At 48.3% G+C, this 12,227-nt stretch overlaps 1 protein-coding gene across 1 annotated transcript in view; it reads right to left on the bottom strand.

Annotated features, from left to right (window-relative positions):
* Positions 1–220: 220 nt before the first annotated feature.
* C12H4orf45 (chromosome 12 C4orf45 homolog) overlaps positions 221–12,227 on the bottom strand; it is a 76,531-nt gene continuing 64,524 nt past the window's right edge. The window contains exon 4 of the mRNA XM_012948174.1: positions 221–599. Within this exon, the coding sequence (XP_012803628.1) occupies positions 221–599 (379 nt within the window). The remainder of the gene's footprint in view (positions 600–12,227) is intronic.

Genomic DNA, 12,227 nt, shown 5'->3' on the forward strand with positions numbered 1-12,227 from the left:
CTCAGGAAATCACTGTTGAATATATGCAAACACATTCTTACTCCATTCCCATGTTTTCTCTCCAAAAACTTCAGGACAGTGGCCAATCTCCCCGTCTTACTCATCTTAAAAGCTCATGTAAGGAAATTATATGACTTGCCTAAGATTTTATAGAGGGGAAACCAGTGTGAAATGACAGATTCCTACTATTCTGAGCCTTGTGTCAAGTCCAGAAGGGGCCCTACAGGCTCACACACCGTTTTCTCAGCTTTTGGAAATTAGGGGAGGGGCCGTTCTCTCTGGTCAGAGCCCATGGTAGACGGTGAAGGGCAGAGCACACCCCTGTTCTCAGCTGCGGGCGGCGGGAGCCCCGAGCACCCATCGGGGAGCTCGGCGCGGCCACAGGGGACACGCGCGGGAACGCAAGGGAGCCTACCTTGTCCTTGCTTTGTAGCTTTGGCAGCCTGGCCTGCTGGTGAATGTTTGGTGACTTACTCTCCTTCACCAGCAGAGCCCGTCTGGAGTTCCTCTGGTGGGTGCCCTCGTAGTCGTCCATGTGCCAGGCCAGGAAAGCCCGACTGTACCGGCCGGCCCTGTCCAGGACAGAGGGCTTGGGCTGCCTGCCAGAGAAGCAAGGCCATTAGTTCTCAGAGGGAGGTCTCTAGAGCAAGGACACCCCCACACATAGACACCGTGAACAAGGACACCCCCACACATACACACCGTGAACGAGGACAGCCCTACACACACACACACACACACACACACACACACACACACACACCATGAACAAGGACAGCCCTACACACACACACACACACACACACACACACACACACACCATGAACAAGGACAGCCCTACACACACACACATACACACACACACACACCATGAACAAGGACACCTCCACACACATACAAACACACACACCATGAACAAGGACAGCCCTATACACACACGCACACACACACCATGAACAAGGACTCCCTTACACACACACACATACACCCTTTCACATGGGTGAGATTTGTCTGTTTCTCATGATCTCAGGCAATTTCTGGCCTCAGGGATTGGAGGAGCTGATGGCCTGGGCTGTCAGCAAGCCTCTGAGGAACATTCTGGACTTCTCCTCACTCTATCACAGGACGTCCAGATGCTTGAGACAGGGGGAAGTCCGGATGCTTACAAGCCCCGGTGAGCACACCATTGCCCCTCGGGCCTTGTCAGCGTGGCGGGGAAGGCGGCACGTGAGACGGACTCTCCCTGTGCGCGTGGCTTGCTGATGGGAAGGCCTCGGGGACACTCAGGAAAGAACAACTTTAATTACAAACTCCAGCCTTGGGCATTGTAGAGGAAAAACTCTAGTCTTCCTCCTCTGTCTCCAGTGAGATCCTGCCTAGTTCCCAAGCCTTTAATTAGATCGTTCTGTCAGCCCTGCCTGTGCTAAGAAAGAGCAGCTCTGGGGGACAGAAATAGCACAGGAAGGTAGGGAGGCTCCATCGGGCACGCCTCACTTTTACTGGTCCCCACATGTGTCCGTCAGCTCCCCCTGCCCGAGACAGGTACCCAAGTGTACAGAGAAAACGCTTTGGCTCATGGAGTGGAGGTGGCAGGTGTTATCATCATCATTATTTTGGTTTTTTAAGGTAGGATCTCCCTCTAGCCAAGGCTGACCTGAAATTCACTATGGAGTCTCAGGGTGGCCTTGAACTTATGGCGATCCTCCTACCTCTGCCTCCCAAGTGCTGGGATCAAAAGCGTGTGTCGCCACGCCCAGCTTCCTTATTATTATTATTTTTTTTCAAGATAGGGTCTCACTCTAGCCCAGGCTAACCTGGAATTCACTCTGTAGTCTCAGGGTGGCTTCGAACTCACAGCAATCCTTTTACCTCTGCATCCCTAGTGCTGGGATTAAAAGCATGTGCCACCACACCCAACTTCCTTATTTTTTTTTTTTGAATAAAAACTTTTATTAAATTTTTTTTTAATTAAGGACTGGAGAGATGGCTCAGTGGTTAAAAATACTTGCTTGCAAAGCCTACTGGCCCAGGCTCAATTCCCCAGTATCTGTATAAAACCAGATGCACAAAGTAGCACATATATCTGGAGTTCGTTGGTAGTGACTAGAGGCCCTGGCATACCATTTACATTTTCTTGCTTTCAAATAAGTGGCAAAACCCTGAAAAACACCAAAATTAAAAGGTCAGGTTTCAAAAGAGGAGCAGTTCGGGTGTGGTGCTGAGACGGTGCGGGCGAGATAGTGCTCAGAGCTAGAGGAAGGGCGGCCCGAGAAGGAAGGGTCTGGCCCTGGCCTTCCCCGGAGCTGGGAGCTGGGCTGTCGGCAGATGTGTGCTGGCCGGGCTGGGCCCATCGGGCCTTTCGCGCACACGCTGGTGGTGTCTCCGGAGCTGCTGGTCCCAAGCCCTCTCCAGCTGTCTGCCGGGCTCGTTCCCTAAGCTCTCTTACCCGCTGAGCCATCTCCCCGGCCCCTCAGTGTGTGACCTGGGACACTCTTACCCTCCCCATGACTGTTGAGGCATGGTTTTGCTGGATGCAGCATTACTGAGTGCTGCTTTTTCTTTCAGCATCTTTGAACATGGTACCTCACTGCTTTCTGCCCGTGAAGTGTCTGCTGTGAGTTCGACTTCTGTGTGTCGTCCCAGGCTGGCCTCGAACTCACAGCGATCCTCCTACCACTGCCTCTGAATCTCAAGTGCCACCACACCCAGCTTACATTTAATTTAATGTATTTGTTTCCATGGTGTTGTTATGGGAACTCTCCTCCTTAGTAAGTCTGTGAGGAAAGGGGAAAAATCATTCCCTACACCCGTGTGTGTGTTGTTGGGACTGAACCAAGGTTTCCACACATGCGGACAAGTACTGTACCAGTAAGCTACAGCCCCAGTCACTTCTGACTTTCTTGAATCTTCGGTGTCTATGATTGCTGACACACAACACATTTTTCAATCCATTTTGCCTCAACTTCAAAAGAAAACAAAGACCGTTTTCAGTCTTCAGTGAGGGAGCTGCTGATTGAAGGGCAGGGAGACTAATTTTAAATCTATCTTGCCTTTTGCTATTTGAATTATTATTATTGTACAATGATATGTACATTAAAAAAAAACTGGATTGAGAAATTACCAAAATTTTCCTAGCAGCCTAGGCAATCAAGTAATGGGACTGAAGATAAAAGAGACTTCAGCGGTCAGTTGGGAAATGACTGGCTGCCCCTGCTTATGTAAGTGTCTAAAGCTGACGGGACAAGGCTGGCTTTCATGGGGAGACCTCTCTGCCAGAGAAAACACTCTGGGTCCTGCCCCGGGGCCTTTCGGCGTCCACCTCTGGGGCTCAAGCTGGACCTTCTGTGGACTCCGTGGAAGATGCTTTGATTGACGTGCAGAGCCTTCAATGAACTCTTCGTGTGTCCATGGAATGGCCATCTTGAGAGACATGTTTGCCTAAGCTGATGAAAACAGCCCGCGATCCTAGGGCCCTGAGCGCCCAGCGTCCACGGTGCCCAGAACCTCCGTTCTCTGTCTGGTGACCCACATTTTCTGGGCTCTGTCTGGAGAACTAAAAATACTTCTAATAAGTGGTTACATGACTGCCTTTTTTTGTATTCTAAAGTTTAATTTTAAAAAAATGATTGTTTTAGGTTCCAGTGAGTCAGCCCACTTGCTTAATCCATACTGTGGTAAATTACTCACTTGAGTTTCAAACAGAAATTGTGTGGAAACTGCCCTTTGGGGACAGTGTTAGAACTGTGCGCTCGTGTGTTTCCAGCCTGGGTGGAGGCCGGTGTGCGGCCCATGCTGACCCGATTCGGCAGCGAGTGTGCCCATCACAGCCCACATCCTCACCCATCCCCAGGAGTCATAAAGCACCCTTGTTGGCACGTGGAAAGTTTTGAGAAACACTTGGCACGCCCCGCACCATCTCAGAGAACGAGCCTGCTCCTCCTTGGAGCTCCAGCGAGAACCCTGTGAGTGACAAGGATCTGTGTGCATTAATGGCGTGGACCACACCTACCGCAAGGTCCTCCCAGGGGCTGTGAGATGGCTTAATGGTTAAGGCACTTGCCTGCAAAGCCAAAGGACCCAGGTTCAATTCCCCAGGACCCATGTAAGCCAGCTGCACAAGGTGGCGCATGTGTCTGGAGTTCTTTTGCAGCAGCTGGAGGCCCTGGTGCGCCCATTCTCTTTTTCTACCTGCCTCTATCTCTTTCTCACTCTCTCAAATAAATAAATAACTTTTTTTTTAAGGAAGGGCGGCAGGGACAGGAGGATTTCCCAAAGCTCACAGATAGAACAGTGAACGACAGCTTGCGTCAAGCGAGGTGGAAGGCACGGACAGACAGAAAAGTTGTCCCCTCACCTGCACACACACTCCTCTTGGCATGTGAATTCCCACCTGCAAACACACACACACACACACACACACACACACACACACGCCCAGGTCCTTTTCTAACGTGGCCTTACGCCTAGGCAGACTGGGCATTGCTGTAGCCGGTCAGCCACGCATGAGGAATGATGCTGGAGGCTCCTCCCTGCGGCTGCCACCCCTGCCAGTGCCAGCGTCCAGGCCGCCTGGTCCTTTTCAAGGGCAGAGCAATGGACAGTGAGGATGCTCCCCACTAGAGCCAGACACAAGGAGTTGAGTCGAAATCATCTTTTTTCCAGTTGGTCTCCTTTGTCTACCTGGCCCCTGGAATCATACACAATCATGTTGTGTAGTGGTTCCTAAATGTTAAGTCTGTTTCTTTTGGGATAACACTTATTTGATCTTGGACCAATAGACTGCCATAATTAGCTGTCATTTAAAGCAAAGTTGCCGGGCGTGGTGGTGCACGCCTTTAATCCCAGCACTCGGGAGGCAGAGGTAGGAGGATCACCATGAGTTCGAGGTCACCCTGAGACTACATAGTGAATCCCAGGTCAGCCTGGGCTACAGTGAGACCCTACCTCAAAAAACAGAAAAAGAAGCCAGGTGTGGTGGCGCATGCCTTTAATCCCAGCCCTCAGGAGACAGGTAGGAGGATTGCCATGAGTTTGAGGCCACCCTGAGATTCCACAGTGAATTCCAGGTCAGTCTGGGCCAGAGTGAGACCCTACCTGGAAAAACCAAAACAAAAAAAAAAACCAGTTTTTGTTTTTATATTTTTTTGGTTTGGTTTTGTTTTTTTTTTTTAATTTATTTTTTATTTTTGGTTTTTCGAGGTAAAGTTTCACTCTAGCCCAGGCTGACCTGGAATTCACTATGTAGTCTCAGGGTGACCTTGAACTCACAGCGATCCTCCTACCTCTGCCTCCCAAGTGCTGGGATTAAAGGCGTGCGCCACCACGCCCGGCTTGGTTTGGTTTTTATATGTTAAAAAACAAAGCGCTCTAGCCGGGCATGGTGGCGCACGCCTTTAATCCCAGCACTTGGGTGGCAGAGGTAGGAGGATCACCATGAGTTCGAGGCCACTCTGAGATTATATAGTAAATTCCAGGTCAGCCTGAGCTACAGTGAAACCCTACCTCCAAAAACCAAAAAAAGGTGATCTTGATAATTATAGTTAGATCAAAGGAATATACAACCATAGTCAGCAATTACTAACAGAGAAAAATTTAAATAGTAACAGAATTTGTCCTGGAATAATTGTTGCTTAGTGGACAAAGAAGCTTTTCCCCTGGAGAGATGCAAATACATATCTTCACCCCAGATAGTGCCCAGGGGGCAGATCACAGTATGATTACACCATCACCAGTCCAGTGAACCAGTGCGTTTTCCAGGAGTCCTCAGAGCATGGAGAGGGGTTGTTTGTAGCAACATGGGACCCCGCCAAAGCGCCTGCTTTGATGGAGCTTCCTGTGTCAGAATTAAGCCTCGGATGCTCCTCCCTCAGCCCCAGGGTGAGGCTTCCTTATGGATCATGAGGACCCCTGAGCAGCTGCATCACTACGAAAGCTCGAGACGGCTTCCCCGTGGCCGCGTCTACGTGATCCCTGTCCCTGTCCGGGAGGGAGACCACACAGCGGCACTCCGGCAGGGCTCAGTCTCAGGCTTTCTCCCTCGACCTCGGGGTGAGGGCTTCCGTACAGAGCATGAGACCCCACAGTAGCGCCTCAGCCTTCTCCCCGGCGTTGGGTGATCACCTTTTGTAGCCTCTTGAAACTAGTTCTGGCCAGGAGTCCCTCCATCCCAAATAGAGCTGCCATCAGCTTTCACATGATTAATGTTCAAAAACAAAGTTATGGGGTTAGAAAGATAGGCCAGCAGTTAAGACACTTGCCTGCAAAGCCTAATGACCCCCGTTCAGCAACCCAGTAGCCATGTGAAGCCAGATGCACAGAATGGCGCATGTGTCTGCACTTCGTTTACAATAGCTGGAGGCCCTGGTGCACCCATCTTCTCTCTCTCTCTCCTTGCAAATAAATAAATAAAATTATTTTAAAAAACAAAGGTATGAAACGGGTCTGCATTTACATGGGCACAAATTATCTTACAAAAGTAGGCAATAAATATTTAAATTTATACATAAAATTGTAATTCCATACAGTATGAAATCTGTCTTATTTAGAGGATTAAAATGAAATTGCTTCCCAAAGAAACATTTGGAAAAGCACAAAGAGTCTTCCCACACTTCCAGGGTAACTACTACAGATATCTAAACTTTGTGCAAATGCTACCCTTCAAAGACAGAAAGAAGGGCTGGAGAGATGGCTTCGCGGTTAAAGTGCTTGTGTGAGAAGCCTAAGGACCCAGGTTCTATTCCCCAGGACCCATCTAAGACAGATGCACCAGGTGGTGCGTGCGTCTGGAGTTCGTTTGCAATGGCTGGAGGCCCTGATGTACCTATTCTCTCCCTCCCTCCCTCCCTTTCTCTCTCATAAATAAATAAAAGTAAATTTAAAATTTTAAGCCAGGGGCTGGAGAGATGGCTTAGTGGTTAAGCACTTGCCTGTGAAGCCTAAGAAGCCCAGTTCAAGGCTCAGTTCCCCAGGACCCACATTAGTCAGATGCACAGGGGGGCACCCGTATCTGGAGTTCGTTTGCAGTGGCCCTGGCATGCCCATTCTCTCTCTCTATCTGCCTCTTTCTCTGTCACTTATAAATAAAGAAAAATAAATTTGTGCCAGGTGTGGTGTGGGCACACCTTTAATCCCACTCGGGAGGCAGAAGTAGGAGGATCACCATGAGTTCAAGGCCACCCTGAGATAATTCCAGGTCAGCATGGGCCAGAGTGAGACCCTACCTTGAAAAACCAAAGGAAAAAAAGAGAGGGAGAGAGGGGGGGGGGGGAAGAAGCCTGCTGTGGTGGTGGATACCTTTAATCCCAATACTTGGGAGACAGAGGTAAGAGGCATGCTGTGAGTTCTGAGTTCAAGGAGAGCCTGGGACTACAGAGTAAATTCCACATCAGCCTGGGCTACAGCGAGACACCAACTTGAAAAAACAAAAAAACAGGCTGGAGAGACGGCTTAGTGGGTAAGGCGTTTGCCTGCGAAGCTTAAGGACCTTGGTTCAATTCTCCAGGACCCACATAAGCCAGATGCACAAGGGGGCACATGCGTCTGGAGTTCGTTTGCAGTCACTGGAGGCTCTGGTGTGCCCTTTCTCTCTCTCTCTCTCTCTGTGTCTCACTTTCTACCTCTTTCTCTCTCAAATAAATAAATCCTACATATATATATATATATATATGAAAAAGAAACAAAAAACCTTGTCTGTAGCCAGGCATAGTGGCACACACCTTTAATCCCCTGGGAGGCCAAGATAGGAGGGTTGCTGTGAGTTCAAGGCCACCCTGAGACTACATACTGAATTCCAGGTCATCCTGGGCTACATTGAGACCGTACCTCTGAAAAGGGGGGGATGGAGAGATGGTTTAGCAGTTAAGGCGCTTGCCTACAAAGCTTAAGGACCCAGGTTCTATTTCTCAGCACCCATATAAGCCAGATACACATGTTGGCACAGGCATCTGGAGTTCGTTTGCCGTGGCTAGAGGATGCTGCACTCATTCTCATTCCCATTCTCCCCTCCCGCCCGTAGATAAACAAATACTTTAAAAAAAAAAAAAAAGGTGCATGGCATTCCTGAGGAATAAGACTCCAGGTTGTCCTCTAGCCTCCACACGCACACCCATGCATGCATTCCTGTACACACACACACACACACACACACACACACACACACACACACACAACTATAAAGAGAAGAAAAAGAAATGTTTGCGCCTTCAGTTCTTCCTTTCCGAGCCAGTGCTGCGCTCTCCTTAGACCCCAGGGCTGTAGTCTGACTGTTACAGCACTTAGACGTCGCCCCTCAGCTTGAGCTATTCGGTTTTGATTTATCACTTTTATTTCCCAGGACACACAGCCACCTCACTTGGAAGGCTTGTCCCACGCTCCCCCGCCACACTGAGTTGAGGGACCGGGAGGGAGCGCTTGGACGTTCACCCCTCTGTGCGCCGGCTTTCCAGAGTGCCCGCCGGCGCAGGTGCTGTTCTGGCCATAATGATGCCCGGTGCCAGCTGCCCTGCTGGGCTTCCCCTGCGGGCCGCGCAGTCTACTCCAGCCGCTGTCCCGGGGCAGACCAATGTCCTGCGAATGGCTACCGATACCAAGAGCTTGCGATGCACGAATACAGAGATGTTTACTGCTTTTCATCCGGTGTTTCTGAGTGACTTATACAAGCGACGATTTTATCTGGTTCCTCTTACGCACATGACCCCAGAGGCAGTTGTCCAAAATCTTACCAGAAATACAGCTCGTTAGGTTGTCCAGGGCCTTCCCTCCTGACAGCATCGAGTGTCATTTCTGACACTGCACAGATAAGGAGGGCTCGATAGAAGACTTTCAGTAGCTTCTGCCAGCTTAGGCAGTTCAGGGCTTCCTTTGTTTTTGCTGGTGCCTTCTGGCTATCTGTGGCCCCTTTGTGTCAGAGACGGGCAAGGAGAATGGTGAGGTGTTTGTCACAGCAGCTCAGTAGCAGAGCAGAAGTGCCTCTGTTTAATCAGAGACTCGTTTTGCCACAGAGTCATCTGGGCCTCTATTGGCTACAGTTAACAGTGATGTGACTTAGGTTGGAAAGATGGTTTAGTGGTTAAGGTGCTTGGCTGCGAAGCCTAAGGACCAATGTCTGAATCTCCAAGTCCCACATAAGCCAGATGCACAAAGGTGAGGTAAGCTGAAGGTCACACATGCCCACTAGGTGGTGCAAGCATCTGGAGTTCGATTTCAGTGGCTGAGGCCCTGGCATGCCAATTCTCTGTCTCTGTCTCTCTCTGCCTCTGTCTCTCTCTCTCTAAAAAATAAAATAAAGTGATGCAATTTATTTGTATGTGCTGAGAAAACAAAAACATTCTCCATTAATAAAATAATATAAGCATCTCTAGTACTCATCACTCAACTTCGCAAATCATCAACGTATAGCCAATCCTACTTTTAAAAATTTTTTTGTTTATTTATTTATTTGACAGCAACAGACAGAGAGAGAGAGAGACAGAGGCAGAGAGAGAGAAAAAATAGGCGCGCCAGGGCTTCCAGCCACTGCAAACAAACTCCAGACGCGTGCGCCCCCTTGTGCATCAGGCTAACGTGGGTCCTGGGGAATTGAGCCTCAAACCGGGGTCCTTAGGCTTCACAGGCAAGCACTTAACCACTAAGCCATTTCTCCAGCCCTAGCCAATCCTATTTTATCCCTCTCTTGCTAATCCCCTCTAAAACTTAAGTCTCAGGCATAAAATATAAGGACTGCTTTTCTTCTTGTAACCACACTGCTGTTATTTCTCCTAAAAATATTCGGCATCCAAAAGTTTGTCTCATAGATGTCATGGTTTAAAAACACCAAAAAAAAAAAAAAAATGATTGGGAACACTTAAAAAACCAAAAAAACAAAACAAAACAAAACAAAAAAACAGTTGGGAACAATCCACACTGGTTCCATGCATTTTGACTTGATGAATATTTAAAATTTCTGTTAATTCGTGGGCTCTTATCTTTTCCTCCTCTCCTTCTCGTGGTTCATTTGTTAAAGAAACTGGGTCATTGGTCCTAGAACATTTCCGTGATACATTTTGTGATAACATCTCCCGGTGTGGTTTAACGTTTTCCCCCTGTCAGCGTATTTCTATACTTTTTAAGTCAGGGTTAGAGGCCTGATCAGAGTCAGGCCGAATTTTGTGGGCACGAGTCCTCTACCGTTCTGCTAAGGCTGAGTGGCAAAGGGCCAAGGGTCTGGGACTTAAGCAACAGCAAGGGAGATGTGTCTTTTCCCTACGACTTCCCGTGGACTTTCTTCTGTAGCTATGACCGTATTTCCTCTGCTTATAAGAGTATCACTCATATTTCTTTATTTTTAATTGTATTCATTTATTTATGAGAGAAAGAGGAAGAGAGAGAGAAAGAATGGGCACACCAGGGCCTCTAGCCACTGAAAAAGAACTCCAGATGTGTGCACCACTTGTACATCTAGCTTTATGTGGGTACTGGGGAATCAAACCTGGATCCCTTGACTTTGCAGGCAAGCACCTTAATCACTAAGCCATCTCTCCAGCCCTCTTTATTTTATTTATTTATTTATTTATTTATTTATTTGAGACTGACAGAAAGACAGAGAGAGAGAGAGGGGCAGATAGATAGAGAATGGGCACGTCAGGGCCTCCAGCTACTGCAAATAAACTCCAGATGCATGCCCCACCTTGTGCATTTGGCTTACGAGTGTCCTGGAGAATTGAGCCTCGAACCAGGGTCCTTAGGTTTCATAGGCAAACGCTTAACTGCTAAGCCATCTCTCCAGCCCCTTTATTTTGTTTTATTGTTTTGTTTTGTAGTGCTAAGGACTGAATCCTGGCCTTCATGTACAGTATGCAAGAGCTCAACTACTGAGCTTCAAATCCATGTTCCTTCTTAAAATTCCACCATTAGGGGCTGGAGAGATGGTTTAGCAGTCAAGGCACTTGCCTGCAAAGCCAAAGGCCCCGGGTTCGATTCTCCAGGACCCATGTAAGCCAGATGCACAAGGTGGTGCATGCATCTGGAGTTCATTTGTAGGTTAGAGACCCTGGCATGCCCGTTGTCTATTTCTCTCTCTCTCCCTCTTTTCTCTTGTTCTGTCTCAAGTTTAAAAAAAAGAGGGCAAAAAATTAATCCTGTCTATAAAAATTCCATACTAGGGCAGAGTTAGGCCCTCCCTAATGACCTCATCTATCTCCCTGAGGCTTTATGGGCATATTCCGCTACATTCTGAAGTTAGATCTCTACCACATAACCCTAGGCAGGGGGCTGGAGATGTGGCTCTGTGGTAAACCACTTGCCTAGCTTGTATGAGGGAAGCCCTGGGCTCTATCCCCAGAATCATTAAAAAAGAAATCACGGAGCTGGAGAGATGGCTTAGCAGTTAAGACGCTTGCCTGCGAAGCCTAAGGACCCATGTTCTACTGCCCAGATTCCACATTAGCCAGATGCACAAAGGTGAGGCAAGCACAAGGTCACACGTGCCCACTTTGTGGCAGAAGCATCTGGAATTGGAGTGCAATGGCTGAGACCCTGGCATGCCAATTCTCTATCTCTCCTCTGAGTGTGTATGTGTGTGTCTCTCCCTCTAAAAAATAAAAGAAATCAGGGCCTAGAGAGATGGCCTGGTGGTTAAATGTGCTTGCTTGCAAAGCCTAATGGCCTGAGTTCAACTCCCAGTATTTACATAAAGCTAGATGCACATGGGTCTGAGGGTTGTTTGCAGTGATAGGAGGTCCTGGCGCACCCATACTCTCTCTCTGTCTCTATCAAATATATAAATTATATTGATTTAAAAAATATAAATTGGAGCTGTGTGTGGTGGTGCACACCTTTAATCCCAGCACTCGGGAGGCAAAGGTAGGAAGATCACCATGAGTTCAAGGCCACCCTGAGACTGCAGAGTGAATTCCAGGTCAGCCTGAGCTAGAGTGAGACCCTACATCGAAAAAACAACAATATATTACATACATACATATATATATATATATTGGGGGAGGGATGCAAATCTTTCATTAAGAGGCACATTTCTATCTCTTTTAAAAATATTTATTTAACTAATTTGAAAGAGAGGGAGAGAGTCAGTGAGTGTGGGCACCCCAGGGCCTCTTGCCACTGCAAATGAACTCCAGACACTCAGGCCACTTTATGCATGTGGGTACTGGGGAATTGAACCCAGGCTGTCAGGCTTTGCAAGCAAGTGCCTTTAACCACTGACCCATCTCTCCAGCCCCGCACGTTTCTCTCGC

The sequence above is a fragment of the Jaculus jaculus genome, chromosome 12 (genome assembly GCF_020740685.1).
Source record: "Jaculus jaculus isolate mJacJac1 chromosome 12, mJacJac1.mat.Y.cur, whole genome shotgun sequence".
Classification (NCBI taxonomy): Eukaryota; Metazoa; Chordata; class Mammalia; order Rodentia; family Dipodidae; genus Jaculus; species Jaculus jaculus.